Below are 27,915 nucleotides of genomic sequence, written 5' to 3'. Positions count from 1 at the left end.
CTACCTCCTCATTTAGAGTTGATGGAGAGCCCAAAGAACTCATTAGGAACACTTCAGGCTTATTTGGGGAGATTTTGGACTAGACTCTCGAGGCGTGTAATTTAGTCAAGTGCCTACTTGTGTTTACAAACTGAAACCTTTTCGAGCTACCCTGAATATGGCATTTATGGTGCTACTGTCCTTTCTCAAAGACCATCTCTGATGTCTCTCCAGGCGGTGTCTCCTGAGCCCTTACGCGTTTCTTGACTTCTCTTTGGCTACGAGCCCCTGTTCGTGGTGAAGCCTCACCTCTCCTGCCCCAGTCTCTGCTACAGCATCCCGTGGCTCCCTTGGACTCTCTCGGCTGTCCTGGCTCCCCTCCTCTGCTGCTTATTGTCGCTTACTGAATAGACTTGCTCAGCAGAGTTTTCAGAAGTAAAACAAAATGAGGTAGTCATGGATGACCAATATCAGCTTTTCCTTTTAACTCAGTCGTAAAGCGTTGTTGGCTCACTGGTTTGGTTTCTACTGTCTATAAAAAGCTTTTGTGTTAGAAGTCCCCTTTTTCCCATCGCCCTGTGTGACACCAGTGCTGGGATGACCTTCTGCTGGAGAGTCTTATTGCTCAGTTGTGTCGCTGCTCCGTATGAGTTTCCCTGGCAACCAGTTTGAGCTACACTGAACCAAAAATACCTCACTGTGCTGGGGGAAAGTCAGTTTGTAGATGTGTATTTCTCATTAATGACTTCTGGGTGCTTCGTGCGTTCAGCCTGCAGATGTAGTTATTGGGAACCGATGACTAGGAGATGCAGCATGCCCCTTTTGCTTACTTCCACAGGCAGCACAGTCTACGTGAAGGCTGCCATTGCATGATTGTCAACTGAGTTGTGACTGTAAGACCCATTGTACTCATTTTTAATGGTATACCGAGGGTCTCGTCTTCTACCAAGAATGGTCTATGCAGGCTCACAAAGTCACAGTGATCTTTCTTGGACTTCCTGGATCTCTAAAAATTACCTTGGTTATTACTAGCAGCTTTTTCCTTCTCATTTCTATATAAATATATGCACCTTGATTTACATGTATGCATGCTGTGAGCTCCAGTTTTGCTGCCGTCCTAGTCACCAAAGGTAGAGTTTGTGGCACCTCTGAATGGGCTTGTATATAAATCTTCAGAGGTCAGAACTCACCAGTTCGCACAGGAGAGAATGTACAAACTGGAGGTCTTACTTCAAACCTTCCTAGTTCAGTTTTGGCTTGCAGATAATCTTTTCGCTACCTAATGTAGAACAGTGGTGTGAAGAAAAGCATTGGTAATTCAAGATGTGTTCTCAAGGTGACAAAATTAGAAGAGACTAGACTGGAGAGCAGTATGTCATTTTTAGTAACAGGTTCCCTTTTCTGGATTTGTAGGGTGTGAGGATTGCGGTAAAAGCCTTATAGGAGAATGCAAACTCCACGGACCACTCATCAGGGCTAAAGATAGGGTTATTCCTAGCCGAGCCCGTCTCACCCTACCTCATTACCTCACTTTGCGAGTGTTGGAGCTGCGAGCTGGAAACCAGCAGAGTAAGTATTTTAGCTCTTTTTCCCACATTTGAGAAAGAGGAGATAAAACTACTGATACTGGCTTGTTTTCATGGATAACTCAAGGCATAATCATCGGGTATTAACAGCGTGAAGACTACTTTATTTTCAGCTGAGCACAGCTAAAGCTCACATTCAGCTACTGTTTTTTATGACTAGTAACCTCGATGCACAGGCTGGTGGCAGGACATTAGCCGGAGCTGGTGTGACACTTAGCTGTGAGCAATCAATTAGCTCTGTTCAGTCAATACAAGTTTAATGAATGTTGAATTTGTATCTGATAGTAACAGCCATGCAGTATTACATATTTTTTTTCTTTTCCCCAAGCATGCAAAACAGGAAAGAGTATTCAATAAGAGGTCAGAAACAAAATGGTAAATAACATCCCTCACCCACCCCCCCGTGAACTCAAAAGAACACAGGGGGTTAATTTACCTTTTGCAACAATCTTGTAAATTATGCCAACAAACAGAGCACTATAACATCAGCTTGTAGATTGAAGAGTATCAGCACATTTGTGTGGCATACTGAGTTTAATATCCTGTCATGGATTTTAAACACTTCTGTATTCAATGTGATACCCATTTTTGAAAAATGTCGGTACATATTTACATCCTTTTCAGATACTTCCCATTAGAATTATTTACCTGGGTTATTTGTCTAGAAGAAGAATACATGTGTTCAGCACTATTGTGTTTATCTCCATTTTCACAACTGTAAATATACAAGAAATAGTTTGTGATGTCTATATTAATATTAGGCTGGTCTTTTTTTATTCACAGTCCTTGGAGTATTTGCAAAGAAAGTAATACAGAAGAGAACACAGTTTGGTCCTTATGTTGGTCAACTGTCTACAAAACTGACCCACTATGATGAGAGCAGGCTAGTCCTGCAGGTAAAAACCCGGTGACTTACTGTGAAGTGCATATGTGTCTTTAACAGTTCATATGTATTTATGTATTTTAACCAGTCAATTTGCCTTCTGATCTAGTTAATTAATTGTACCTCTGATCTGTATGTATGAATGCAAATCAAATTATTAGACAGCACAGCATAACCTGAAGTACCAAAATGTTCCCATGTATTGTGTTTTCTAGAAGTTTGCTTTCCTGCTTTCTAGTTTTAACACACAGGGTGATTTGCCTATCAGTCTAACAGCTCTTGATAAACTTTTCACAGAGCATGGCTACTGAAAGTATCCAAGGATAGTACTGTCTTCCCAGATAAAACAAAAGGATTTGTGCTTAACACTATGCCACTGGCAGGGTTAAGTTTGTGCACTGAGTTAGCAATAGTGGCAGAAATATGCGCTAAGGCTTAGCAGTGCAGGGATGGGGAAACGCTTCTTAATGATGTGATTATATGTAAACTTTGACACACAGTGCACTAACTCAGTTTATTTAGTCAGATTGTTATTTAGGGCTGGTAACGTCCCTTGCTGCGTGTGCAGATACTGATCGTCTCATCTGGACCGTGACACTATTGTTTGTACTTTGCCCAGCACAAATAATGGCCTCTCAGGACCAGCCTAGCTTAGACATAGCTGCGTGCACATCCTTTCCCACAGGAATTCCTTGGGAGTGATAGTTGATCATAATCTCTACGCTCCGGTCTCTGCTTTTTGCTGCATGGGGTCACACCTGGGCACGCCTCTCTGTCATACAGCGAGTCCGTGGTCAAGCCACAGCCTCCATCAGGCCTTCCCGACAGGTCACAATTCTTCCAGAGCCTGCGTTTCATATCAGGCCCTCTAACCCTCCAGGAGAGAGGGACCAGCAGCAACTGTCCTGTGACATGCTTTATGTCATCATTTGAGCTTTCTCCGGAAGCTTGGGACTGGAAAACACTGTCTGTTGTGGAGGAAGGCATGGAGATACAGATACTTCTGTAATTTCATTTGAGAATGAAAGTAATAGCTTCAGTAATTGCTGTAAACTTCATTTGCTCATGGAAGTCATGTGAATGGTCTGCCAGGAAAGTAACATTGTCCTTCTGTGGGATTTTCGTAGCGTGTTGACACCAGAGAGGATTTATTCTTCTCAGTAACTAAATTTCTTCCGTCTTTATGAAACACTTCAATTCCTACAAATGGAGAAAGTGTACTATTTCTCTAACAAGCTTGTGAGCATGGATGAGCTGAGCACCCAATTCCTTCCTCTTCACCAAGCCATTGTAAACCACACCCTATCCTCTATCAGTCAGCCCTGTTTGCTTAAAAGTATACAATGATAAGCACAGCTCTGGCTGATAAATGGACTGTTTCTTGAGAAGAGGTGACCAGAGTCCCAGATTTCCTACATGACGAGTAGGTGCCTTGACTTCTCCCTAGCAGCATTCTGAGAATGTGACCAAACTTGTCCAACAGGCAGGTGTTTTCATCAGAGACATGACGAAGTTAGATAAAATAGTTCCCAGAAGCAATGGAAATGCATCTTGTTTTGCAATTAATTGCCCATTTACATCGTTAGTAGAACAGATACAGATATCTGTTGTGTAGCTTCAGCTGTCCATGTTCGAGACTATATTGCAGAAAAGCAACTGTCTTGTACAAGGTCGGGAGCGTTTGCCTTGTAGAGGCATTCTCTTGCAAAGGAGTCTAGGAAGAATGAAGTAAAGCAAAAAGAAAGAGATCTTTCTGGCAGAATTGTTCATTTGTATTTACTTTTGCATTGTTAAGGGGAAGAAGAGAAGACTGTTAAAATGCCATTGTATCGTTATGTTACCTCTCAGGACTTATTACACAAGTTATACAATTGTTCCATGCAAAATGTACCGTTAATACAGCACTAAAGTTTGAGATTATCAAGTACTCAGGAAGTACATTAAGGCATAAAGCTTATCTTTCTACCTGCCTGCACTTAGTTCTTATAATATTATCTTTATATAACATAAAAATGATGAAATATAAACTGGAAATACATACAAAGGCCTACAGATATTTTAGTAGCTGGGCGCTCGGCAGGTATTCGTTCTTCACTTTCTTTTGCACTCAGTGTTCTTTAAGAGTGATCTGTTTCAAAACAGCCATGATTTCAACGGACATATGACCAAGACAGGGTAAATAACTGGTGGCCAAGATTCCAAGTTAAAGAAAACTAGTATGCCTCTATACAGGACTTGGGTTTATCATGTTTTTTCTCTGTCCTCCCCCTTTGTTTCAGGTATTGAAAGATGGAGGGAAGTACTTTCTGGACACTCCCAATGAAGACTGTGGAAACTGGATGATGTTTGTCCGGCTAGCCCGGAACCAAGAAGAACAGACCCTTGTGGCTTATCAGCACTGCGGAGAAGTCTACTTCACAACTGTTAAGGTGGTTAAACCCGCATTGCTTCACCCGTTATCCAAATGGAAATTTATAGGCCAAGGTGCTGAAAGGCTAACCCTTTTACAGATGAAAGATTGATTATACTCAGGCAACTGGATCTTTATTACATACCACCTTTTATATCATGTAATCTGTAGCAAAGCAAGCAGTTTATGGGGTTTTCCAGTAAAAGGCGGTGTGTACTTACTGTTGTGGTAGTGAAGAAACTGAGCAGAGAGAAACAGAAATATCATTCACGATGGCGGTGTTTAAATGTGAATGTTGTAAAGTTCCTCAGTTCAGATAGGTACATGGTGAGATTATCTAGCAGTGTTGCATTCAACAGTACTTCACTGCAGAAAGAAGAAACACATTCCTTTCCTTTATTACATTTTTGGACACATGTTGTATTCTGAGCACTTTACCAGGTGCTCAGGAACAGGGTCCTAAGTAGAATCTTTACATACTATTTTCCTCTCTCATTAAATCTGAAGACTTAACTGCAGAACTTACAATACTGTGATGTTGCCATGAATTGATCTGTTTGTGTTAGAGATTCTGGACTGCAGCTTTGTCTGAGGAGAGAGAACAAAGTACTCTGTATTTATAAATGACACTGGAACATACAGCATTGGTTTTTGTTGTTTTGGCCACTTTCTCAGGCAAAGTTTGTTTTAATCAGAACTTACTCTTTTGTACACTTAGGAAACTGAAGTCCATATATTGAACTTTTATTGTTTTCCTTTTTTATTCTTAAGTTAATGCTTGTATATCATTGTGTGCAACATTTAAAAAAAAAAAGAAAGAGAATACTAGTCAAAAGAAGTTACTGTGGGATTTAAATCCAGCATTTCAATTTCATTTCCAAGATTGGCACACATTTCTGTGGGATAGTAGTGTTTACTTTTTTTCCTCCCATTTTTCTTTCTCCACCTGCGAAGTGAGAAAAATATTTACCACACAGTGATGGTGTGACAATAAGTTAATGGTGGTAACACTTTTTATAAAGTCTTTTACAACAGTGTTAAGTATATTGCTTTTGGATGAATAATAAAATAATTAAAAAAAAGAAAATCGATGTAAAACAGTATATGCTAATCTGAGACAGTGTTTAGGCTGTTTGAAATTCTGATGCAGTCCATACTATTTGAGATTTCAATTTGATTTTCCAATGCATACTATAAGTGTAGAACTGAAAGGATTAATAATACTGTATTTGGGAAGCATAAACACACGCTCTTCGAAGCAGTTGTAGTTATGAACTGGTAACTTACAATTTCCAGTATAATTTAAATACTATTGAACCAGCTCTCTGCTGACTCCAGCAGAACTCTGCTCACTGGCATTAATGGAGAGTTGCATCCTATATAGTGACATGAAGAGTATCTTAGGATGAGGAATGTGTCTTAGAACTGTGCTGTGTATCATGGGGAATTACTTTGGTTTTCTTGCTCCTAGGTCCCAGTATCATTCACAGCACCGTGGCATCCTGCAGATCGTCCCCTGGTCAGCAAAAGTGACAGCCTTTTGCTACACTTAGGCACACCCTGCTGGTCACGTCATGAGGCTGCCTTAGGGCTGGTTAGGAAGATAGTTTCTCAAGATATTTTGAATAAAGTCTCTTAAGTTGGGAGTAGGATTTGATCCTCTCCCCACTGTTTTTACAAAGAGATGGGGTTTCAGTGACATGAAACTGCAGCTACAAAAGCATACATGTAAGTGGCATACTAACAGCGCCGTTAGCGTACTTGCTGACCTAATGAATGCAGTCCCTAGAAGTAAGCATTTTTAAAAAGTATAGAATTTTGAGGAAGTAAAAATCATCTACGGTTGCTGTCTGATCACCGGAGAGTTTCATGTGGGTGCTGCCATAGCTTTCTCTTATTGTCACAGGTGAGACAGAGTAAATGTCAACTTGTAGTGGATTTGGGTACTGGTGTTTTACTGAGATTAGAACTTACCTTACTTGACTGTTTCACACACTGACTAGGTCTCAGCTTCCCGCAGAGGAGATGGCCGCTGGTCCAGGAATGTTGGGCAGAAAGTCATGACAGCATCGTGTTGGGCAGCTGTTTGTGGGTACCAGTCTCAGGTGTCACTGGCCAAGGTCCTGGGGCATCCCCAGGCGTTTGTCTCTGTGGAGCTCCCCTAGACCTTGGTTTTCTCCATCTAAAGAGACTATATGCAGAAGCACAATGCATGATCGGCCGCCTCGTTGGTTGAGTGGAGAATTCGGCACATACCATTTCTGTTTAGGCCAGCTGTTACCAAAAGGTACAACCAACTCATCCTGGTTGTAGATAGCAAGCAGGCTTGTGCTTGGGAGTTCAGAAGTTCAGTTTTTGACATTATGCACACAATTACCTGTCACCTGTCAGCATTAACAGTCGAAGTTGTCTTTTATCTACCATGCTTATCCAACACCGATGTTAAAAAAAGCATTTTAAGATGTCACAGTTTGTGGAATAAGATTCAGCTGTTCTCCTTCCAGGCTAGTTTGTTCTTTTTAGTGGTACAAGTTTAGTTTAATTTAAATAAAACTACAAGTACAGTGCAGATTGGCTCTACCCCTGTTGCAGCAATGGTGTTTTTTATTATAGATGAAGAAAATTGTGTACAGGGCCAGGGAGTTATATAAATCAAAGTTAGTTTTCTCCTTTGCTTTTAAATAACTAATGGATCTTTAGCCAGTGAGTGTAATCACTCGTCTCTTTTTCTATTTGCTGTATTATTGACTGAAAGTACTTGTCAGAGGAGGTCACAGTCCAGTCCAAGGAAAGATTTGGGCAGGCATGACTGGATGGGAGACTGCAGATTATGAGCTCCCTTAGACCTGTATGGGAAGGCTTCAGTGAAAGGAGGGCAGCGGAACAATAAAGTACGTGCATAGTGAGCCTGACGCGTTAGAGCCAGCAGGACTTGCAGTCCACATATTGATCAACTCTGCACCCACACTCTGTGAGTGTGACACGTCCAGGAGGCATCCAAGCTGTTGTGCGCTCACGATGCATTTTTCCTTTGCCTGTACCCTATATTAAGTGTTGTGTCCCGTGGGCTTCGAAACATCGAGGAATAGGCATGGGATATTGCTTGGAAAGACTGCTGGATGTCTGGACAGCACAGACAAATAGATCTCACTGAGTAAAGGTCATGAGGGCTGAGGCACCCGTCCTGCTACTGTCCCCCCAAAATCTCTGTACATACGCATTTCTGCTTTTAGAAACTGTGAAGGTGCCAAATGCTAGTGGATAGTAATGCTCAAAAAGTGCTTGAATCTTGAAACTAAGTTACCAATAATTTAAACAGATTCAAAGAATGCAACTTGGGTAAGGACACAAATTGGACACACAACCCCTGCCAATCTTCAGTATTATTTGGTGTAGAAAAAACGAGTAAATATGTGCTATTTTCTTCCATTCACAGCCAATTGAACCCCACACAGAATTGAAAGTATGGTATGCTGCCGATTATGCCAAATTTATGGAAGCTTCTGCAGTCTTCATTAAAGAAGAATCTGACGTCTGTCCTTTGCCTCCAGTAGCAGTAAGTACCCCTAATCTGCGTTCAAGCCATCACCAGACAATTTACGTGCTTTCTCTGTTTATCTAACTCTGGTAATGCTAGAGTAGACCATAGAGTAGTAGGCTAACAAAAAGCCAAGAGCAATTTTAACCAAACAGCTATTCAGAGAAAGGCTGCTCTTTGTCCCCTGTGTTTGTAATCCAATGGAGTCATTAGATATAGCCAGAAGTAAGTGGAACCAGTGGGATGTGTTGGAAAGATTTAAGATTGGCATTAATTTGTAGATAAGCAAGCTGTCCAGCCTCAGACTTCTTTCAACAGTTCCTCCTTGTTACGCTCTGACTGGTTGGTCGGATAATGCACTGATTATTTCAGTGTTTCCTGTGAAATAACCCTTCTCTTCTAATCCCAGTCCCTTCCCCTCTGTATGATAGTAGGAATCCTTAAACTGATAGGAAGAGTTTGTAAGTGTTGAATACATGAGCGTGAAGATTGATACCTACGCTAGGAGGAAATGTTAAACAGGGAATATGACAGAACCAGGAATTTAGAGGTGCTCCAGGAAGGAAAGTAACCCCATCGTTGCATTTCCATATGAGGGCTTTAGAGTATACGCCAGAAAAAAGGGGTGGGAGGGTCACAGCATCGGACATAGATAAGGTAGAGGAGGGCTCTCTCTGTAAATAAAGCCAGATTGGACATAGCCTCACCATGTTCTCCAGAGCAAGCTAGCCCAAGAGCCAGAGAAAGTAAGGACAGTTTATGAGAAGCTTAAGTAAAATACAGAGACAGATGAGGAAGTACATTGTCATGTATTAATTGGAAGTACATTTCATCAGTGACCGGGGGCTTTTTGTAATTGTTTTTCATTGGCATTTTAAAAAGTCAATATTCAAAGTGAATTCAACTGAATCCAGTAGAGCTCTTATTTCCACAGAAATAATACTTCTAAATAATGCACTGCGTGCCAAAAAACTTTTATATTTTAATGCCTCTAAGTCAGGAGAGGCTTGAGATCCCCAAACCTAAGGTGTTTCCTATCGAGTTTAAGAAAGTCTAATGCCAAATGTCAAGCTAAGTGTGGAAGTCTCTCCTGGAGGCATTGACCATCAGCGTCTGGTAAAGCATGGAGTCAGCCCAAAACACAAGGAAAACCTGTACGGCTAAACTTCAGTTGCGTGCAGAAACCCACCCAATTTTTGTATGGTTGCAATAGCACTTAAATTATGTCAGTCTAAGGACAAAGTACAATTTGCAACTGCTTTTATGAGTAATTCCATAAAAGGAACAAATGTAGAGACTTTTTGAAATTCAGTAAGCACAGATAAACAAAGGCGAAGGACTCAGGACTGTTACAGTAAATGCTAAACAAAAACACGGAAATCAGTATTTAGCCAACCATTTTTTTTTCCTTCTAGTTTGTAGACTCCTAGAGAGAATCCATTTCCAGCTGAACAGCTGTGTGGTAGTACATTAAAGCAAATATTGCTAAGGACAACGACAGGTCTTGGGAAAGCCCAGGAGAAGATGTAGGGTCAGTGAGAAGAATATGACTTCTCCTTACAACGGCTGATAAGAAAGACCTGTTTCTGTTCTCATTGCAGAAAGAGCCTGTAGACCCTTGGATATGCTCCAGCTGTAGAAGCACTTTTTCAACTTTTGCTCTGCTAGAATCTCACCAGTGCATCCATAAAGACCGAGTCCTTACCACCAGGTTCAGGCCACCAAATAAATTGGGACCTGTGAAAGCAAAAAGCAAACTCAAAGGGAAACTGAGAGGAGCGGCGTTAGGCAAAAGCATTGCTCAGTGCTACGGGACCATTTCCTGTTCCTCTGCTGCAAAGCTTGGCTGTGCCAGCTCAGGAAGCCATTGTGACGCTCTTGTGAGGTTTTTACCTAAATGGAGAAATGGCCGGTCTTCACTCGTGAAGGGAAGAGAAGTGAAGCAGCCAGACGGTTATCCTTGCCGACTCTGTGGGAAGATATTTGATTCCATTGACAAGCTCACAGTCCACAGTTACACACACAAAGGGGAGCGCCCCTACAAGTGTCCACAGCACGGATGCACAAAAGCCTTCATTTCCAAATATAAACTGCTCAGGTAGGCTCGGAAGGCACTCCTTTTCTGGTGGGTGTGCGGGGAAAAAAACAAGGACATCTTTTTCCTCTTGAGTGTCCTAGTGACAGTTAGTCCCTGAGTTCCAGTTTTTATTATTCCTGTTTTGGTAGAATTGGAGAAAACTAAACTCCCTCAATTGTGGCGACTACTCAAAAAGATTATGTTGAGCAATTTTAACCTGCTGTCTGCTTAATGATTAACACCTTACCCCCCAAAAAAGTTAGGCTTTTACTAATAATCTGAGAACTTGTGAAAATGCCTTCCTTCAAGAGTGCCAGTGTTTTCAAGTCTTGAAGCTGTACTGTGTACTAGAGTGAATGTAAATGCAAGTAACTTTTTTCTTTTTTTTTGTTTTAGGCACTCAGCCACTCATTCTCCACAGAAATCTCACCAATGTGGCTACTGTGAAAAGACCTTTCACAGAAAAGACCATCTAAAGAATCACCTTCAGACTCATGACCCTAACAAGATGGCCTTTAAGTGTGAAGAGTGTGGCAAGAAGTACAACACCAAGCTAGGCTATAAGAGACACTTGGCTCTTCATGCAGCCACCAGTGGGGACCTTACCTGTAGGGTATGTGCCCAGGAGTTTGGCGGTACTGAAGTTTTGTTGGAACACCTCAAAAGCCATGCAGGGAAACCAACTGGCAATACCAAGGAAAAGAAACATAAGTGCGACCACTGTGAGCGTCACTTCTATACCCGTAAAGATGTGCGGCGTCACATGGTAGTTCACACAGGCTGCAAAGACTTTCTATGCCAGTTTTGTGCCCAGAGGTTTGGGCGGAAGGATCACTTGACTCGCCATACTAGGAAGACTCATCCACAAGAACTGCTGAAGAGCAGGTTGCAGAACGGTGACTCGGTGGGTCTCCTTGACCAGCTTTTTCCATTCAGACTGAAGGAAGATGCCAGCATACTGTCCCCTTTTCCTGAAAGGGTCTCTGTGCAGAATGGGATTTTGAATAGTTCAGAATCGGGGGAATACAACTGTTCACATCTTCATTCCCAGCCAAGCTTACAAACTGCTCTTCCTCTTGAACCTTCTCCTCATTTGCAAAGGATGGGCTGTGCAGACAGCCTTCCAGCTGTCCATCCCACACCATGCTCAACAGCCGTTCCTGCCAACCTGAACCTTCATCAGCCTAATAAATACGACCTTAGTTCTACCTCATTTGCAGCAGGATCCCTCAAGCATCTACCAATAAAAGTGGATGTTAAAGGTTACAACGTGCATCTTCTTGAGGACCTGCCGTTACCAGAACCTCAATCTCTCCACAAAATCAATCTGGAAGAAGCTTCCTCAGGGCCTGTAGGGGATACTAACAAGTACCCGGTGCACAAGGAGACAGAGGCAGCAGCTGAAACTACGAGCCTGCCTTTCATGGATCTCACTCATGTGATGAGTTTCTGGCAGCTCCCACCAGGCGACAACCAGAACACTACTGGGGACATCACAATGGCATTTGGTCCAGAGGAACCATCACACAGGCTGAACGGCCTTGGCCAACAGCAAGGTCTTCAGCTAGCGACTGGTGGGATGGCCATAAACCAGCTGCATCATCTTCCTCGCTCCTTTCCATCCACTACAAATTCTGTAACGTTGCCTCATTTTCACCATGCTTTCAAATAACTATCACCGTGGGGTTTTTTTTTTTTCTTTCTTTTTGTAAGACTGTGCTTCTTACTTAAATCTGTTAGGATGAGGTGTTTTTGGTTTGGTTTGATTTGGTTTTTAAGAAAAACTGCCCCAAATGTTTTCAAAGCACGTTATGAACATGGTAGTTAAATTCAAGATGAAAATAAACAAGAAGCTCTATTTTTCATACTACTATTAGTTTTTTAGCATATGGCAATAGTAGGACTAACATATTTCCCTCAACACCCTCTATATTTTTGTTTCTTACCTTTCATGCAAACAACTGAATAAATATCTTCAGTGATAGCAAAGCATCATAACAGGCATAATAAAACTATGGCTGCTACGGTAGGAGAAATAGGGTTAGGGTGAATGGGAAGAAGGTGGAAATCACAGAAAAATAATTTTAATGAGCCATAAATCACAGCAAATTTATACACATGGCAAATGTAACAAGCTATTTATCAACATCATATAGATTTCTGTTAAGCACTTAATTACTGAACTGTATGAATCTTTAATTTAAATCAGAATCATTTCAAGAGTAAATCTGACCTCGTTTCACTTTTTTAAAATGAAGATCACTATTGTGATTACGTTTAACTAGATTTTGTTTTCTGAAGCACACTTCAGCTGTGTGCATCCCTGCATTTTTTCCTAGGGCTGGAAATAACTACCACTTCTGCATGACTGTGTAAGAACCAATGTCTTGTATATATGCAGTTTTCAGAATGGGAAGTGAATTGTCTCAAAGGTTAGAGCAAAACATTAATTTTCACTTAGAGCTGGATCTGACAAGGTATCAGACACTGGTCTCTCTCTCTCTCTCTCTTGTAAAGCACTTAAGCATTTGCTTAAATTTAAGCATATGTTATCCCATTGGGTCAACAGCTTGATTGATTTAACACTCAATAAAAAGTAATGCTTCCTACCTAAGGGGCCTTTTTTCACCTTTTGTTGATAAAAATGGCCTTTGTTTAGTCTGGGAAATGATTATTAATCGTAGCCATCTGAAATGTGGATTCCTTCACCGAAAGCCAACCCTGGCCCATGGGAGCCTGTGACCAAGCGGGACCTCTGTGGAGCCAGGGGCGGGTCCACGCACAGAAGGGTTGTGGTGGTGAGCTGACACTGGGCTCTGTTCAAAACCAGGTTATGAACCTGCCTCACAAGTGTCACCTGAAATTTAATCACAGGGGTTTTGCTTAGCAGCAGTGGGACAGCTGTAGTTGGACTTCCAGCCTTTGTTTCTTCAGAACCATGGGGACTTTTATTTGTTTCCTGGGGTAAATTGTCCATGTGCATTTCCAGTTGACAGTGTGTTGGTGTGACAGTCCTACCACCTGATGCATGAACTAGCAGAAATTGCAAAAATCACATTTCTCGGTAGATGACATAATTAAAAAAAACCCCACACTCCTCACAGTTAGTTTCTTGCCTAACCCATAGTTACAAAAAAAATCCTGGTTTTAGTGGATGATGCAGTTACTAATGGATTCTGTTGCAGCCAAAACAGACACAGAATTTCTGAATCTGAGTAAATGCTCAAACCCCAAGAGCTACTCTTCCATTAAATCCAAACAGAGTTAATTGTACCTAATGATCATTACAAATGTGGTGTGAAGCAAGCATGTTCTCCCCCATTAATCACAGGAATATTTCCAGACAGCTTCAAATAAAAAATATTTTCTAAATTATTGCTGTTTTGCTGTTAATGAACTACAATGACATTGTACAACTATGATGATCCAAATATTCTTAGAAGTTTATCAGTACTTGGACTAAAGAAAGGTTGTGTTATTGCAGTTCATGCGAGAATATGTTCTTCAGATACACTGTTGAGGGGTATTTTTTGTTATGAAAATTTTTGGCATAAGGCAAATCAGAAGGAATTTTAAGATCATTCTTGTAATGACAACAGCAGGAGGAAGAGCAGGTGCTGCACAGTCATGCCCAGTTAGCAGTTATTTAAATTATGAGTTCCAGAATAGGGAGAAGGTTGCAAACAATGTTATATGCACATTCTACAGCTAGGCTCGTAATTTCATCCAGACTTGGAAAGGTGTCTGCATTGTTTTCCTTGTTCATCCAAATTGTATTCACTTGGCTTCATCCAGGCTTATGTACTTGTAAAAAAAACCAACCAAACAAACAAAAAACCCTCGAACAACACCCCCTCCCCCCCCCCCAAACAAAAAACCATCACAAATTTTCTAGCACTACCTAATCATATACTGTTAATAGTCATTTTGTCATTTTGGTTTGTGCTTCTATGAGAGGTGTAACTAATTACTGAAATACTTGTCTTTGAATTAAAACACGACGTTAAGAAGAAAACGTTACGCAGGCTGAGCTAGACTGGCGCCCACGTGCTTTGAGCTGCTGGACCGTAGGAGGGTGCCTGAGCTCCGAGCTGCCAGGAGAGGGGCTGCTGCCTGACCTCGGCCTCTTCTGAAGCGTGGAAAGATGCGTTGGCGAGAGATGCTTATCGTTTGTAACTACGGGTTAAAGACCAAGTCTCATTCAAGTAAAAAGAAAATAATCACTTTTGATATCAAAATGCTTAAAAAGCACAGGGTGATGGCATCTACAAGTAAAACACAGAAGCAAACCTTCAATGTGTAGTACTGCAGCTTTAACCCTTCAGTCCATTCAAATTTCTTTTTCCAGATTCTTGACATCATAAACATAGAGGAAGCTGATGACGTCCCATCACAAAGGAAGGCAAGTTATTTCAGAAAGTTATGTCTGCAGGAAAACTGTTTTGTTTTAAAATTCTCACCACTCGGGAGATACCCCCGAGTCACCTAATACTTAAAGTAGGACTTTTGTTAGGGGGACTTCTCTGAGCATTTTCGAGAGGCCGTCAGTAGCTGAGGCTCATGAATGCTTTGTTTCGGGGCGAAAAAATTCTTTGAGCCCAGTGGACCTGCCTGGTGCGGGCCTGAATGTCACATTTCTGAACGAGCAATAGTTTGGTTTTGGTGGGGTGGAGATCCCAGGCCGGGCAGTGCTAAAGGAGAGCCGTGGAGACAGCAGCGGGTCCTCACCAGCTCTCCCTGGGCTGGCCGGTGGTGTCCGAGAGGAGGGTGCTGCGGGCAGCTGTGCCTTCAGGCGGTGACGGTGGAGAAGGCAGCAGGAGCTGCAGGACGTCCGTCTGGCGGCACTGCCTTTGGCTCGTGCGGGGCTGCGACACCGCTGTGGGGCGAGGCGGCCCCGCACGCGCCGGGGGGACGGTGGAGGAAGAAGGTGGAGGAAGAAGGCAGCCCCACCAGCGGCCGGTCCTCCCTCCTCTCCAGCACAGCCCCTTCCTTCTCCAAATGGGAGAGGAGGATGCAAGGGCAGAGAGGTGGCGTGGGGAAGGTAGGATGGCGCGTGGCATAGCAGCTGAGAGGCACAACAGAAAGATCTGACTCAGTTCAAGCACTCACCCTCCTGGAGATCTTAGGATATTTTACCTCGCATCATAGTAGAAATAAAAATACTCTTTTTTTCTGAACACTGATTGGAAAGCTGTAGAAGCAGAGTGATACATGCCAACTAAACAACAAAATTATAATAATCAAGTGATACCATAAAATAGAGAAACTTAGTAAACATTTGGTCTCAGAAAAATGTACTCATTTTATTTTTAAAAAAAAAAAAAAAGAAGCCATGTAAACCCGCTGAAATAATGTTAAGGAGCTAAAATTACACTACATAGAACAAAAGACTCCACATCCTCTATGTAAACACAACTATTTCTAGTGCTCATTTCCTATCCCCTGTAAGAAACTATGTTAATTTCTGATTCCTTTGGTTTTATTTACCAACCATTTCTGTTGGGACTTTACATTTTCTTAACCAATGAGTTGCTGTTAATTCCTAAGAGTTTTTCCTAGCCAGTCTGAAATAGGATGGCAAGTTCCATATATTAATGATTGATTCATTTTTCTGCTAGCAGAATTTTAAAGTACTCTTCTTCAATACACAGTTCCTGTCCCTATAATTACGTTTTCTGTAAGACGCGGGAAAATGATCTGTGAAATCAATACCAAACTGCTCTACACACAGATAGAAAATAACGGGGGGGGGGGGGGAACAAATGTGATAAACCTTGCTCTAACTTTTAAGCGTTCATTTATTTGGTTGTAAAAGAAAGCAATTGTGGTAACATTGCACAGGATGGTCTGGTATGGGCTTTTTTCACCCCCTTCTTCCTGGGATGAAAAAAAGGCTAAGAAGCACTGCTTTAATATATTTGGGCTAATTTCATGCTTGTTGTTTCTAAGACAGGCTAGCTACAGGAGTTAGTTACACTGGTTTCAGTGTCGTTCTTTCTATATTTATCTGGTCACTATTAGTTACAGCCTGATGAGAGTTTAATTAAACTTTGTAAAGTTTGGTATTTATTATTGCTGTGTCCAGCATCTTCATTTACCCTATAAACATTTAAAGGGCAAGAACATTCCTTATGGATTTTAATTGAAAGTCTTATTGGGAACTGTTGGGCTAAAAAAAAAACCCAGCCCAACATATTGCAACAGTGAAAGTTTATGCAAGGTGATCCAAGGTTGGTAATAAATCAGGTGGCCAAAAAATAAGGGGATATGCCTCCGTGACATCTCTGTCTTGCCGATCAATTTCTAAAAGCCATTGAATATTTTAATGGAAGAATGAGATTTGGTTTTAGTTAGTCTGAACTTGAAGTGCTTTGAAGCTGATGCACAGCTTACATGGCCGTTTATCACTTATCAATCACTACCATTTATCATTTATTGTTTACTGGAGGATTCTATTAAATATATACACAACATTGCAAAATGTTCATTTGTCTTGTTCAATATATCAAAGCAAAGCATTAGGGGGAAAAAAAAATCATGATATTAGATCTTCCTACTTTTTCTTTAAACCATTGAATGAACCGCTGGTAGCATCCATCTCCTTTTAGGCAATCAGTTAATTAAATTTTGGCAACCGATATACAAATAATCTCACAACTTTAAAAAGGACAGCATAATAAACTTTGTAACCTAAGGGGGAAAAAAAAGAAGGAAAAAAAAAAGTGAATTTCAGTTTGCTTATTTTATTGAAGGTGGTAGCTGTAGCACTTGGAGTGGAAGAGGTGCTGGAAAATTGTGTTGCTTAAGGTCTCCCATAATGCTTCAGAAGAAAACCTTAACACATCCTCGCCGACCAGCCACTCTATCTTCTGTTGTGCATTTGCGGCCTGAAACCAGCAACAAGCCCTATACTTGTTATTTGCATAGAAACAGCTTTTATATTTTACTCCATTTTACCTAAGAAGATTAAACCTCGATCCCTGGGAAGGTGATGGAGCAGCTCATCCTGGAAACCCTTTCCAGGTACTTTTAAGGGTGAGGGCATTTATTTGCACCACTCAAAGCCAGTTTCTCATGTCTGCTTTCTCAGCTAAAAAGCACTCTTGCTTCGCACGGAAACGGATCTCTCGCTAGCCCAAAGCGCTCTGTAAGGCATCTGGCAAAGCTCAAGTTTTACGGAAAACGCAGCAGCACTTGCCAACAGCCCAGCATATACAAGCTCACCCAGGCCAGTTGCTCCCACAGTTCCCAGGGACATACAGGACTCTCTCCTGTATTTTGGACGCTAGTGTGGATGCCTGTCCTGGGGACCTGCTGGAGGCACCGGCTGTCCCAAGCCTCTGTAAATGGGCTGCAACTACAACCTCGGCGATACCTGGAGTCGCCAGTGTCCCGGGGAAAGAGGTGTCTCCTCCCCAAGCCTGTCAAGCCCCAAGTTTCAGAGTTCAATAGCAAAACCTTGAGAATGGTGATGGTATCAATAAACCCCTGTTGGTGGTCTGCAAGACAGTGCACGATAACACTGCTAACACAGTCACAGGTAATTCGGGGAGTGGAGAAGACCAGATGAGGCCACTGGGTACTGTCAACAGTTTTTCCTGTAGCTGGCAAAGTCAAGGAGGTAGGTAGAGTTGATGGTGGCACCGTGGACTGAACGCTCCCATGCCCGTTGCAGCCTTCCCCACAGTTGAAGGTACTGAGCCACTGACCAGCAGCAATCACGGACAGCAAAACTCCACGTAGAAGGACCCTACAAAGACTCTGAGTCTCTGCCACGGACTGTTTTGTGCATGTTATTGTTCATCCCACGCTCAAGCACTTGTACAAGCTCATCTCCCAAGCTCAAAATATTTTGCCAGCTACAGGGAATCTGTCTTGGCCATATTCCCTGCCAGGATCTCATATTCTGCAGTCATATGCATCTCACAGGGGTGCAAGATGCTGATCCCCTGAGCCATCCCCTTGCACAACAGCACCACAACCACTTAAGCAGGGGCTGGAAGGCCTTCTTGCTGCCCTGACATGGCTCTGCATGGCCTGAGGTGGGAACAACACTGGCTGCATGGTCTGAAGAGCAGAAGCACCAAACATCATGGTCTGGGAAAGTAAACATTGAGGAGAAGGAACAACCTCCACACCGTCATCCTGGCATAGTGATTATTGACATGGATGCTGGCATCTTCCTCACTCGGACAACGGAAGCACATTGTGAGAGCACAAGACCTAGAGAGGTTTGCATTATCGAGCAGCAAATCCTCTCAAGATGCCTGTTATGGCAGAACACAGTCACTGCCTACTTGAAATGGAGCTGCTCCAAACCAAAGAACATTTAACACGAGAAGGAATATTCTCAGCAGCCTATACTGGGGACATGAGGAGCTCTGCAGAAGTTTTCAGTGCAATTGATTGCTTCAATTAATACAAAGAAGTTCATACTGCAAACACTGTGTATATACGATATTCTGTTGCAAAAGCACACAAGGTCCTTTTATGTTATAATGTTGAAATAAAACAAATATTTCTTACCCAAACTCTCCTGAAGATTTTTTTCCAGTAGATACACCCAAAGATTTTCTGGTTTTCTGCAGTATTCCTGGAGACGTCTCTGCAGATCATTATTTAAGAAAATTATTTGCCATAAAAAATTATAACCTACATAAATTCAATATAAAACCCAGAAACGTAGGGATCAAAGACATTGATACAAAGAGCAATATGTATTATCATTCACAGGTTATACTACAAATAACCATTAAAATAACTTTATAAAACACCTAAACATAGACTGAGTACAGGTCATGATTACAGGTAGCAATGGGTGCTAGCAAACATATTATATGGTGTCCTGCTTAGAGGGAACTGTTTTAGGGATGTGGTGGGGTTAATTTTAAGGCTGAATCAACAGGGGGAAAGTCAGATAGAACAAACAACATACAAAGCTTGATGCTTCATCTAAATGGACTTAAGTTAAAGAAGGTGGAATAAATCTTAACATCGAAGATTAAAGGTTATGGAGTCCTTTATGGGACAGAAGGAACCTCACAGCCAGACTGTATATTTTAGGTCTATATAGAGACATCTGTTTGAGGACCTCTAATTGAAAAGGCTAAGAAGCCCCTCCTGAGAATGCACACGAAAACCTCTGTGCATACACTCGGCACAAGAGATCAGGATAACGACTTGGAAAGCCATTCAATATCAACAACATCCACTTGGAAATCTTTGACCCTTCTCATTTCTAACAAGTGTTTCATGGAAATGGGTTTAGGATTTCACGTCAAGGCCTGGACTTGCAAAAAAAAAAAAAAAAAAAAAATTCACAATTTATTATTCTATCAGAAAACTGGATTCCAAAGCCTGGGATCTGCTTTAAAAATGCCACCCACCACCTCAAATACATCAGTGTGTGTGTTACAAGAAAAACATAAACATGGCTAAATGAAGTCCTTACCTGGCCTAGGTTTGTCTGTATTGGCACCTTCTTGTACTCTCTTCTGAAGCGGTAACACAGCAGTTGTTAAGGTTGGTGGTTTTCTCTGAGTCACTGGTTTCTTGCCCTAGTAAAAGAAGATGCACAATCCACACACCTCTAGCAAGGAGCTTACGGAGCCCGGAGGCAACTCTCCAAATCGCTGTTGAAGCAATGCTAAGAAGGAACAGGAAAAAAGGTGCACCCCCTCCCACTTGGAAGCCATTTCTCCTACCCAAAATAGGTAAAAGAGTAATAAGATTTTCAAACATCTTTAAAAAAAAAAAAAAAGAAAATCGGTACTCTCTTAAAGGAATTGTTTACATTATTTTTTTTTTCTATAATAAAATAGGAGGTCACTTGAAGACACTGCCAATTAGCTCCACTTTTCTGATTCCCCAAAGGGGCTTAGCCCTTTGGCATTGTGTCTAGCGACCAGGGAATAAATCAGCTATACGTTTGCAGGCAACAGCAAACCTGCAAACAGCAGGGAGCCCTAAGGAGCAGGAAAAGGTTTCTCTACGTACTGCAAAAGCTGCCAGGTTTCTGCTTCCCTACAGCTGTTACCCTGGAATCCAATCGCAGAAGAGTCCGAAGAAATTGTGGTCCAACTTTTTCATACTATCATGTTCTGTCATTTTTTATTTCAGACAAAGGGCTCCAGTTTCAGGGAACTCCTAGCTGGTGTTCAGCATGTATCTTGTCTTAAGAATCTACCAACTTCCCTGGAGTCTTACGTTTTATGTTAATATAGGTCTTTACACACCATAAACTACAGTTTGGCAAATCTGCCTCCAGGACAAGACAAGGGTGACTGCATTTGCTTACCAAAGCCTGTCCGGTGGTCTTTGCAGCAAAGGCACGGCGGGCAACTTGTTCTTCACAAAACTTCATGTGCCTCTCTGCTGCAGCCTCATTAAACCTTCGTGAGCAGTGTGGACACTGAATATAGTCTGATCATGAGAAAGGAACAACTCGTGTCACAGTTTATACACTACAGGAGAATTGCCCTGCTTTACTGGAGCACTCAAGATGTAGTTCAAAACCTGGCTCCATCAGCAGGTGACCATGGTGAGTTCCCATCAGCTCCCAAAGTACAAACTTAAGAGAACTACAAAAACCTCCTCCAGAAAAGCCCTTGGGATCCCAAAATACATGCTTACGGTATTAACCCAGCAAACAGTAATTGCTTTCAGAAATAAATCCCTGGGGATTAATAAAAGCAGATTTTATTATCTTTGTCCTATTCCCACCCCCAACCTCACAATTAACACATCTGCAGAAAAAGCGATATTTAGAAGTTCCTCGAGTAGTCTAAACCAACGGTTTTAAGACCACTTTTGAAGATTGGTCATTAAGATTGTTAGTTGTTTTCGCAAAATCCATTTCCTTTGGACACTGACAAAATACTGCTTAAGAAGTTGTGCCCTGCCAGGTGAGGCACATCCAAGAGCCCGGTGTCTGGGTGTGAAGCAGCATCGTGAAGAACACACAGCAGTGCTTCCTAGAGTCGTTTTTGACACTGTTATAGTCCTGATTCTGCTAAATGCTCTTCAGCTACATTTATCACTGGTGCAGTCCTATTCGTTTCAATGAATGGTTGGTGTTTGGAGTCAGCGCAGTCACATTCAGCCCTCGCACTGCCCTTGCTCTCCTCAGACCCTTCCTCCCCACCCCGCGCCTTTTACAAAAGCAGCACAAGTGTCTTTATCCTAATATTACAGATACAGCATCTTTACAAATCATTTCTCCAAGGAACAGAAAAGGAGGCCCAAGTAGCCACCAAAAGCCAGCCCCAGACCAGCAGCGTGGGCAAAATGGTTCTGAAGGCAGAAGGGGAGGGCGAGACAGGGCAGATGCCTGTCTTCAGGGGACTTGGCACTTCAGGGGAGAACGGGGAGCTTTGGGCTCTATTTGTAGGAGAAGGAGAGGGAAGGGGAATCTCTCTCCTCCCCACAATCCATGTACTTCCTCTCCAGTCCTGTAGTATAAGATATACAGTCCTGTAGTATAGGATACACATCTTCACTAAGCCCCTCAGCAATTTATCTTTCCTAAAAAGCAGCCCTCCAATTCCTTCCTCCACAACTACAGCAGCTCTTGCACAACTCCGTTTCCTCAAAGAGGGAGAAGGAAAGGGAGAGGTCTGCTCTCAGAGTCGGTAGGGTCAGACAAGGAATAAGAGTCATTAAAGAATTCAGCAGTGGAAATTCGGAGAGGAGCCTGACCCCAATCAAGGAAGGAAGATGTCCTGCTGCTTACACTGCATCGCTGTGGTCTAGATGAGGAGAAAGGCTGGAATCATGGCAGCTGGTTTTGCTATCAAACCCCCGAGCCACGAATCCCTGCTCTGGAAGTGAGCCCAGAGAGCCCCCCCTTCCCCTCCGCCCTCCTAGCGCCAGCGGGACTCCACTGAGACCCTTTCCAAGGTTGCTCCCACGTTTCATAAATCAGATCTCATGAGAAACACTGGCCCTGTGTGCATCTTTTTTGGATCCGTAACTTCTAACACAGTGAGCTCTGTGCGGAGACCACACCTGGTATTAGCAGTAAACCAGACCCGTCCTTTTCTAACTGACTTCCCCTAACTACCCAGGAGAAGGGGACAGTGGAAAAGCCATCACGTGGGAGTGGGGAAGCCCCTGTGCACTACAGTTGTTTTGAATGGTGAGGGGATGTATTTCACCCTCTGTTATACCGTGGTACAGCCTGTGCTAGAACACAGGCACCCTGACTCTCCTCCCAAAGCACTGTCTAATATCAGACCCCAAACTTGCTGCCTTGAAACTTAAAAGGTACAGTTAGTTTTCTCTTCCTCCCCACCACCTCTGCATTGCAATCCTACTCAATTTAAGCCAAGAAATACAGCTGAAAATTAGAGAGTATGGAGGGAATCACGTTGTGTTGTGCCGGGGGGTGCAAAACTGAAGCCCAGCTGTGGATAATAAGAGGTCACTGCTTTACGAAAGATCAGTACAAGATCAGTAATAAGATAAAGTAGACCACAAACCTGGATTGATGCTTGGTGGGGGAGGAGGCGGAAGCGGGTGGCCCTCCTTCAGAGCTTTTGTGACTTGCTTGGCTGATTTAATAGTATTAATAAAATCCTCATGGTGCTGCCTCCAGTTAGATTTCTTCCTTGGCTGTTTCTGTAATGGAAATAAAGGAAGACAAACTATATTTCCCCCTTGCAAGGGACAGAGAAAAATCTTAGAGTCACGGTTCTTCCTTTCTGAGGAAAAGGAAAAATGTTGCAAACAAAAGAAATTTGCTTTTTTTGAAAGGCATAGGAAAGCTGATTTAGCCCCTTGCCATCTATTGATGGCACCAGAAGATGGATAAAAGAACAATGCCCTCCAACAAGATGCTCTGGTCGTGGCAGACCAAAGGGCACTTAAGAGGGAATAGAAAAGACACTATGACCAATACCTTCTCTTCTCCTCCACCTGTCAGATTCTTCTTCTTGCTTTAAACCTTTGTGCACTTCTGTTTCTTTCCACAACTGATTTTAAAGGACATTTTACAACAACAGTCTGCATGGATACCAAATCAGCAGTGATTTGGCATCTCTGGGCAAAATTATACACATGCATGTCCATGTCCATGTATCCCCCTCCTCCCCGACAATGCATGAAAAAAAACTTGTTCCGCTAAGAGCTTAAGCCATTTACCAGCACCCGTAACCTGACAGCTCAGAAGGAAAACTAGGGATAACACCTGCAGCTGAAAGCACAGGGAAATTTTAGGTAGGTAGATATCAGTGCTGAATTTGTGGAAGAGCCACACCTTACAACAAAGGAGGTTTTAAGATTCAGAAGTGTCAGCTCTGTAAATAAGTTCAATTTAAATACATTTTTAAACCCTTGAGTTCAATAGCAGTGAATCTCCGTAGCTTCATCCATGGAAGATTTGGGGCTACTAACAGCTCTCAGGTTCAAGCTGGGGCATTCATGCACCAGCCATCTTGGATCACGCACTCTTTCAGATTTAAGTGAAGAGGAAGCTGTCAGAGACCCGCACACTCTTTGGAATACATACATGAACATTTCCTAGAAGAGCAGAGACACTTACGTGCCCAGAGTAGTCGTGACACCTACTGGTTTGGCTTCCGAACGGAGAAATATTCTCAAACACTAGCAGCACAGGGAGGGGGAAGAAAGCATTTGGCACCGAGTCAAGCACATATGTGAGACTCATCCACAACATCCAGGCTTTGTTCCCAGAGGAAACAATAGCGTTACTGAATGAAAGATTTCATATGGAGATGACATGCACGCTTCAATTTTAACTATACCTTTTGCGGGGGCTGCTTCTTCACCGTGGTGATTTCTGTTCCCTGCAGTCTCTGTTTCAAAGAGCTGAAGGGCTTGCGCTTCTTGTGGAAGACTTTCTTGCATATTGGATCATGTCTCAGCTGAGATGCAAAGAAAAACAGTCGTTTATGGGTTGAAGTCATGCTTTGTTAACGATGCTTCCTTACCCAAGCTTTAAAGTTAGGAGCAGGGAGCTGAAGCGGTATTTATTTCGGGTTCAGTTTAACTCCTGAAGGAGTTCAGCAAAACTTTAAAAAGCTGTCCAGGTACAGCTGCAGTTCGACACAAATAAGAACTAGAAGCCATTTCCAGTTTGTTCTGCTCAGGGACATGCTGGAGGCCAGCACAAATAAGACTTGCAGAGAATAACAGAGCGGGTCTGTGAACAGGAGCAGCGCCGTTGGACTCCCCCCTCCCCTTCCCCCACGCTTGGTTCTTTTCTTTCTTGGTTAATAGGGAGAACAGACTGATCCTGTCCAAGGGGCTGATATTTACATTATTAGTTCCTTGAGTTTAGCTAAGTGTTGCAGACTGGGGGCTCCCCGACAACCCGCAGCACTGTCCATCCCATCAGCACCACTGAAACCGCGCCAGCCCCAGGCTGAAAGGGAGCAGCTGCTTACCAGCACCCGTAACCTGACAGCTCAGAAGGAAAACTAGGGATAACACCTGCAGCTGAAAGCACAGGGAAATTTTAGGTAGGTAGATATCCAGTGCTGAATTTGTGGAAGAGCCACACCTTACAACAAAGGAGGTTTAAGATTCAGAAGTGTCGCAGATTTTAGCATTGACCTCACTCTTCTGCAACAGGATGGCCAGCCCCTTCGTGAGGAACACTCTGAAAGCGAGGGCCAAGCTGCATCCTCCCTCTTGTGCTGTGGATCACACCTATTTGAGCCCATCCGCAGCTGGTAAATTAAAGACTCCATTCCTGCCTTCCTTTGCCTACTCCCCCTTTCCTGTTCTCAGTTATTCTTCTCGATCTTCGCATTAATTTCTCTATGCCATCCACTTGCTTTCCCGTATGAGTTGAGCAGCTGCCTGAGCAAGGCATTTCGGTTACAGCTCAGCTGGGCCAAGAAGCACCTCATTCTGCCACAACACACGTTTCTGCATTCTCATTTCCCTTTAAACCTTTCCACTCATGTGCTTCAGGTCCTTATCTTCTGTTTCTAGGCATTTTTGACAGCAAACTTGAGGATTCTTCTGCAGGACCAAGAGGGCGGCAGATACCTGTGCCTTGCTCACCGAGGAGCACACCAGTCCTGCACCATCGGCGCACGGACGGGCATTACAGGACTTGTATCTCTCGCTAGTCAGAGTGACAAGAAAATTCCCACCTCCCCAAGAAACAGATAACTGTCTTTTCAAACGTTTTTGCTAGATTAAACCATCATGTTCTTCGTGTATCTGATCTGAGATACCAAACATGGAACTACTAACACGGGGTAGTTCCACCTGCGTCTCAGTGCTCCCAGTCACTCAGCTTCCAGCGTATTTTTCTTGTCTTTTTTTTTTTTCCTAAATCAGGTTTTAGTTCTCTCGTGGGGCTGATCTGATTTACCACAGAGCCACGGGATCGGTAATGCAAACTGAGGAGGGGAGGGGTGCGTGCAGAACCCCCCCTTGCAGAACAACCCCGCAGTTGGGTTGTGCCAGGCAAACTGTGCAGGCACCCCTTTAGTTTGTAATCCCGGGATCAGGGAGGTCAGGGGGAATCTTTTCATTCACTTCAGCAGGCTTTGGAACAGAGCCTGGTGCCCGCATTATGCTGTCAAAGGGACTACTTATCAGGTGGTTTATTAGTCTGTTTTTCCCAGGAAGCCTGAAATAACAAGTTCTGCCTAGAAACCTGCAACACAAAGGAAGCTTCAGGTCAGTAATTTATGTCTCACCGAGAGATAATACATTACTTTAAATGTGATATATAGTAAACATCTGGGTTTGGACAAGCAGGTAAATTAAGATAGCGCAAGAGTGCAGATTAAGTCACCATATTTCTATGAACATTAATTCTCTAATCAAGTTCACTTAATGAAAGCAGTTACTAGATCATTTGCTCTTTTAAACATGTGTTCAAGTCATTTTCTACTAGCAGCCACCTTCTTCTTCCCCGGTGCTCACCACCCCTTTCAGCTAAACGTATTGACATCCCATTAAAGAGAAAAAAAAAAATTTTGTTTTACCAGAACATCTTGTGCAAAATGCCTTCCACAGGTTGTACAAGGAACCAGATCTTGACTTCGGGCAGCTGTGTAAAATTCAAACCATGCAAGAGTCTCAGTTACACAGCACAGGACGGCTTGACTGCAGCAGAGTCAGCGTTTGGACTGAGCCCTCGCTGAAACAGTATTTCGTTGCCAGAAATGGACGTCTACAGTCTTGTGCCAGGCTCCCTTTTGCAGAACTACCTTATTTATCTTGCTCCTATGAAGCACAAGCTCTCCTTTACTATGATGGACAGCTTTTGTTTTCCACATGACTGCTCGGGTATGTCCTTTCACAACGACATCACGGTTGGGCGAGGCGAGGATGGAAGAGTACTCAAAGTCACTGCTGCCTAAATTCAGGGAGGGGGGCTGGAAAGAAAAAGCAGGCGATCTGCACCCAGATTTATTCCATTTCGTGTGCAAGTCATCAGGAGCTAGCACTGCTCAGGGTAAACTGTCGCTATTCCCAAAAGTAGCGGGTGGAACACTAAGTCTGACACAGTCTTCATTCTTAAGAGGGAATGTTTCCATGACGAGCTCAACAGCATTCCAAGATGATCTTGCTTTGTAGATGTCAAATTTGTGAGGATTTTTTGTTTTTAAATCAGAACTTTTTTTAAAAAAATAGGTTTTTAAGTTATATGGAAAGTAGTTTTAAGCCTTTCTGACTCCAATGGCAGTCACATCTTCTCATTTCAGAGCAGGGACATTACTTGTATTAAACAAAAACAGCTTTTAGGAAAACTTGAACAATTTTAACAATAACAAAGAGCCCTTTTCATGAGACTCGTAACCTACGGAGGGAAAGACTTCTCATTTAAGCGTTCCTTACCTGCTCTTGCTGAAACAAAAGAAATCCTTGTCCTGCTGAGCAGAAGCAGATGTGCGACTGCTTTTGTTTACCTTTTCCTTCAGATTTTACCATACTCCAAGGCACAGAGTTAAGGTTACTACAGTGTTTCATTAATTACAAGGGTAGAGGAACAAAGCAATTCTCTAACCTTTTTGACTCTTATTCTATTGCCTCTGTTTAAATGTCTTTCCACTTTTGTTCCCTAGCAATATCTTTCCGTGTGCCTGTGCTTAGTCTGGACTATACTCTTCCTTTCAGGCGTCTTCCTCTGCCTCCCCCATCTCTTTTATTCTGTTCTCATCCCCTCAAGGTTTTGACTGATACAGCTTATTTTTTTTTAAAAAAGGAATTTAGGAACAAGCACAGTATCACTGAATCAGCAATAAGTCAGGAAAAAGGACAATTTGCCACAGAAGATTAGTTACTTTAGACATGTACAACAGCAGATGTTCTAGTAAAGAACATGTGCACTGTCTTCAGTAAAAGATTTTCCTTTTCAGTAAATCACAAAATGACATTCCACCCAAACCACTGAACAGCATCTGTTGCTCACTTGTTCCATTTAACTGCTTTCCTGGTATCTGACTCATCTCAATA

General features: G+C 42.7%; 2 protein-coding genes across 2 annotated transcripts; one reads left to right on the top strand and one right to left on the bottom strand.

Annotated features, from left to right (window-relative positions):
* Positions 1–1,399: 1,399 nt before the first annotated feature.
* PLAGL1 (PLAG1 like zinc finger 1) lies at positions 1,400–13,818 on the top strand. The gene is made up of 6 exons (XM_075146025.1): positions 1,400–1,548; positions 2,349–2,461; positions 4,728–4,877; positions 8,295–8,414; positions 9,998–10,494; positions 10,870–13,818. The coding sequence occupies exons 3-6, from the start codon at positions 4,788–4,790 to the stop codon at positions 12,143–12,145; spliced, it is 1,983 nt and encodes a 660-aa protein (XP_075002126.1). The 5' UTR covers positions 1,400–1,548; positions 2,349–2,461; positions 4,728–4,787; the 3' UTR covers positions 12,146–13,818.
* Positions 13,819–15,215: 1,397 nt separating this feature from the next.
* Positions 15,216–26,735, bottom strand: ZC2HC1B (zinc finger C2HC-type containing 1B). Its single transcript, XM_075147908.1, is given in 9 exon segments — positions 15,216–15,538; positions 19,000–19,078; positions 19,925–20,030; positions 20,771–20,895; positions 22,953–23,091; positions 24,237–24,356; positions 26,442–26,570; positions 26,573–26,629; positions 26,667–26,735. Coding segments are annotated over 9 exon segments (1,101 nt in total). The 3' UTR covers positions 15,216–15,261.
* Positions 26,736–27,915: the final 1,180 nt, after the last annotated feature.

Source organism: Calonectris borealis, chromosome 3 (assembly GCF_964195595.1).
Source record: "Calonectris borealis chromosome 3, bCalBor7.hap1.2, whole genome shotgun sequence".
NCBI lineage: Eukaryota > Metazoa > Chordata > Aves > Procellariiformes > Procellariidae > Calonectris > Calonectris borealis.
Note: the sequence above shows the minus strand (reverse complement) of the source record. Positions and strands in the feature narration are given on the sequence as shown.

Excerpts from the sequence above, each read along its gene's own strand:
- PLAGL1 (XM_075146025.1), top strand. The coding sequence starts at position 4,788 with ATGATGTTTGTCCGGCTAGCCCGGAACCAAGAAGAACAGACCCTTGTG. Across the intron at positions 4,878-8,294 it reads TCTACTTCACAACTGTTAAG|CCAATTGAACCCCACACAGA; the intron begins GTGGTTAAACCC and ends TTCCATTCACAG. Across the intron at positions 10,495-10,869 it reads TCCAAATATAAACTGCTCAG|GCACTCAGCCACTCATTCTC; the intron begins GTAGGCTCGGAA and ends TTTTTGTTTTAG.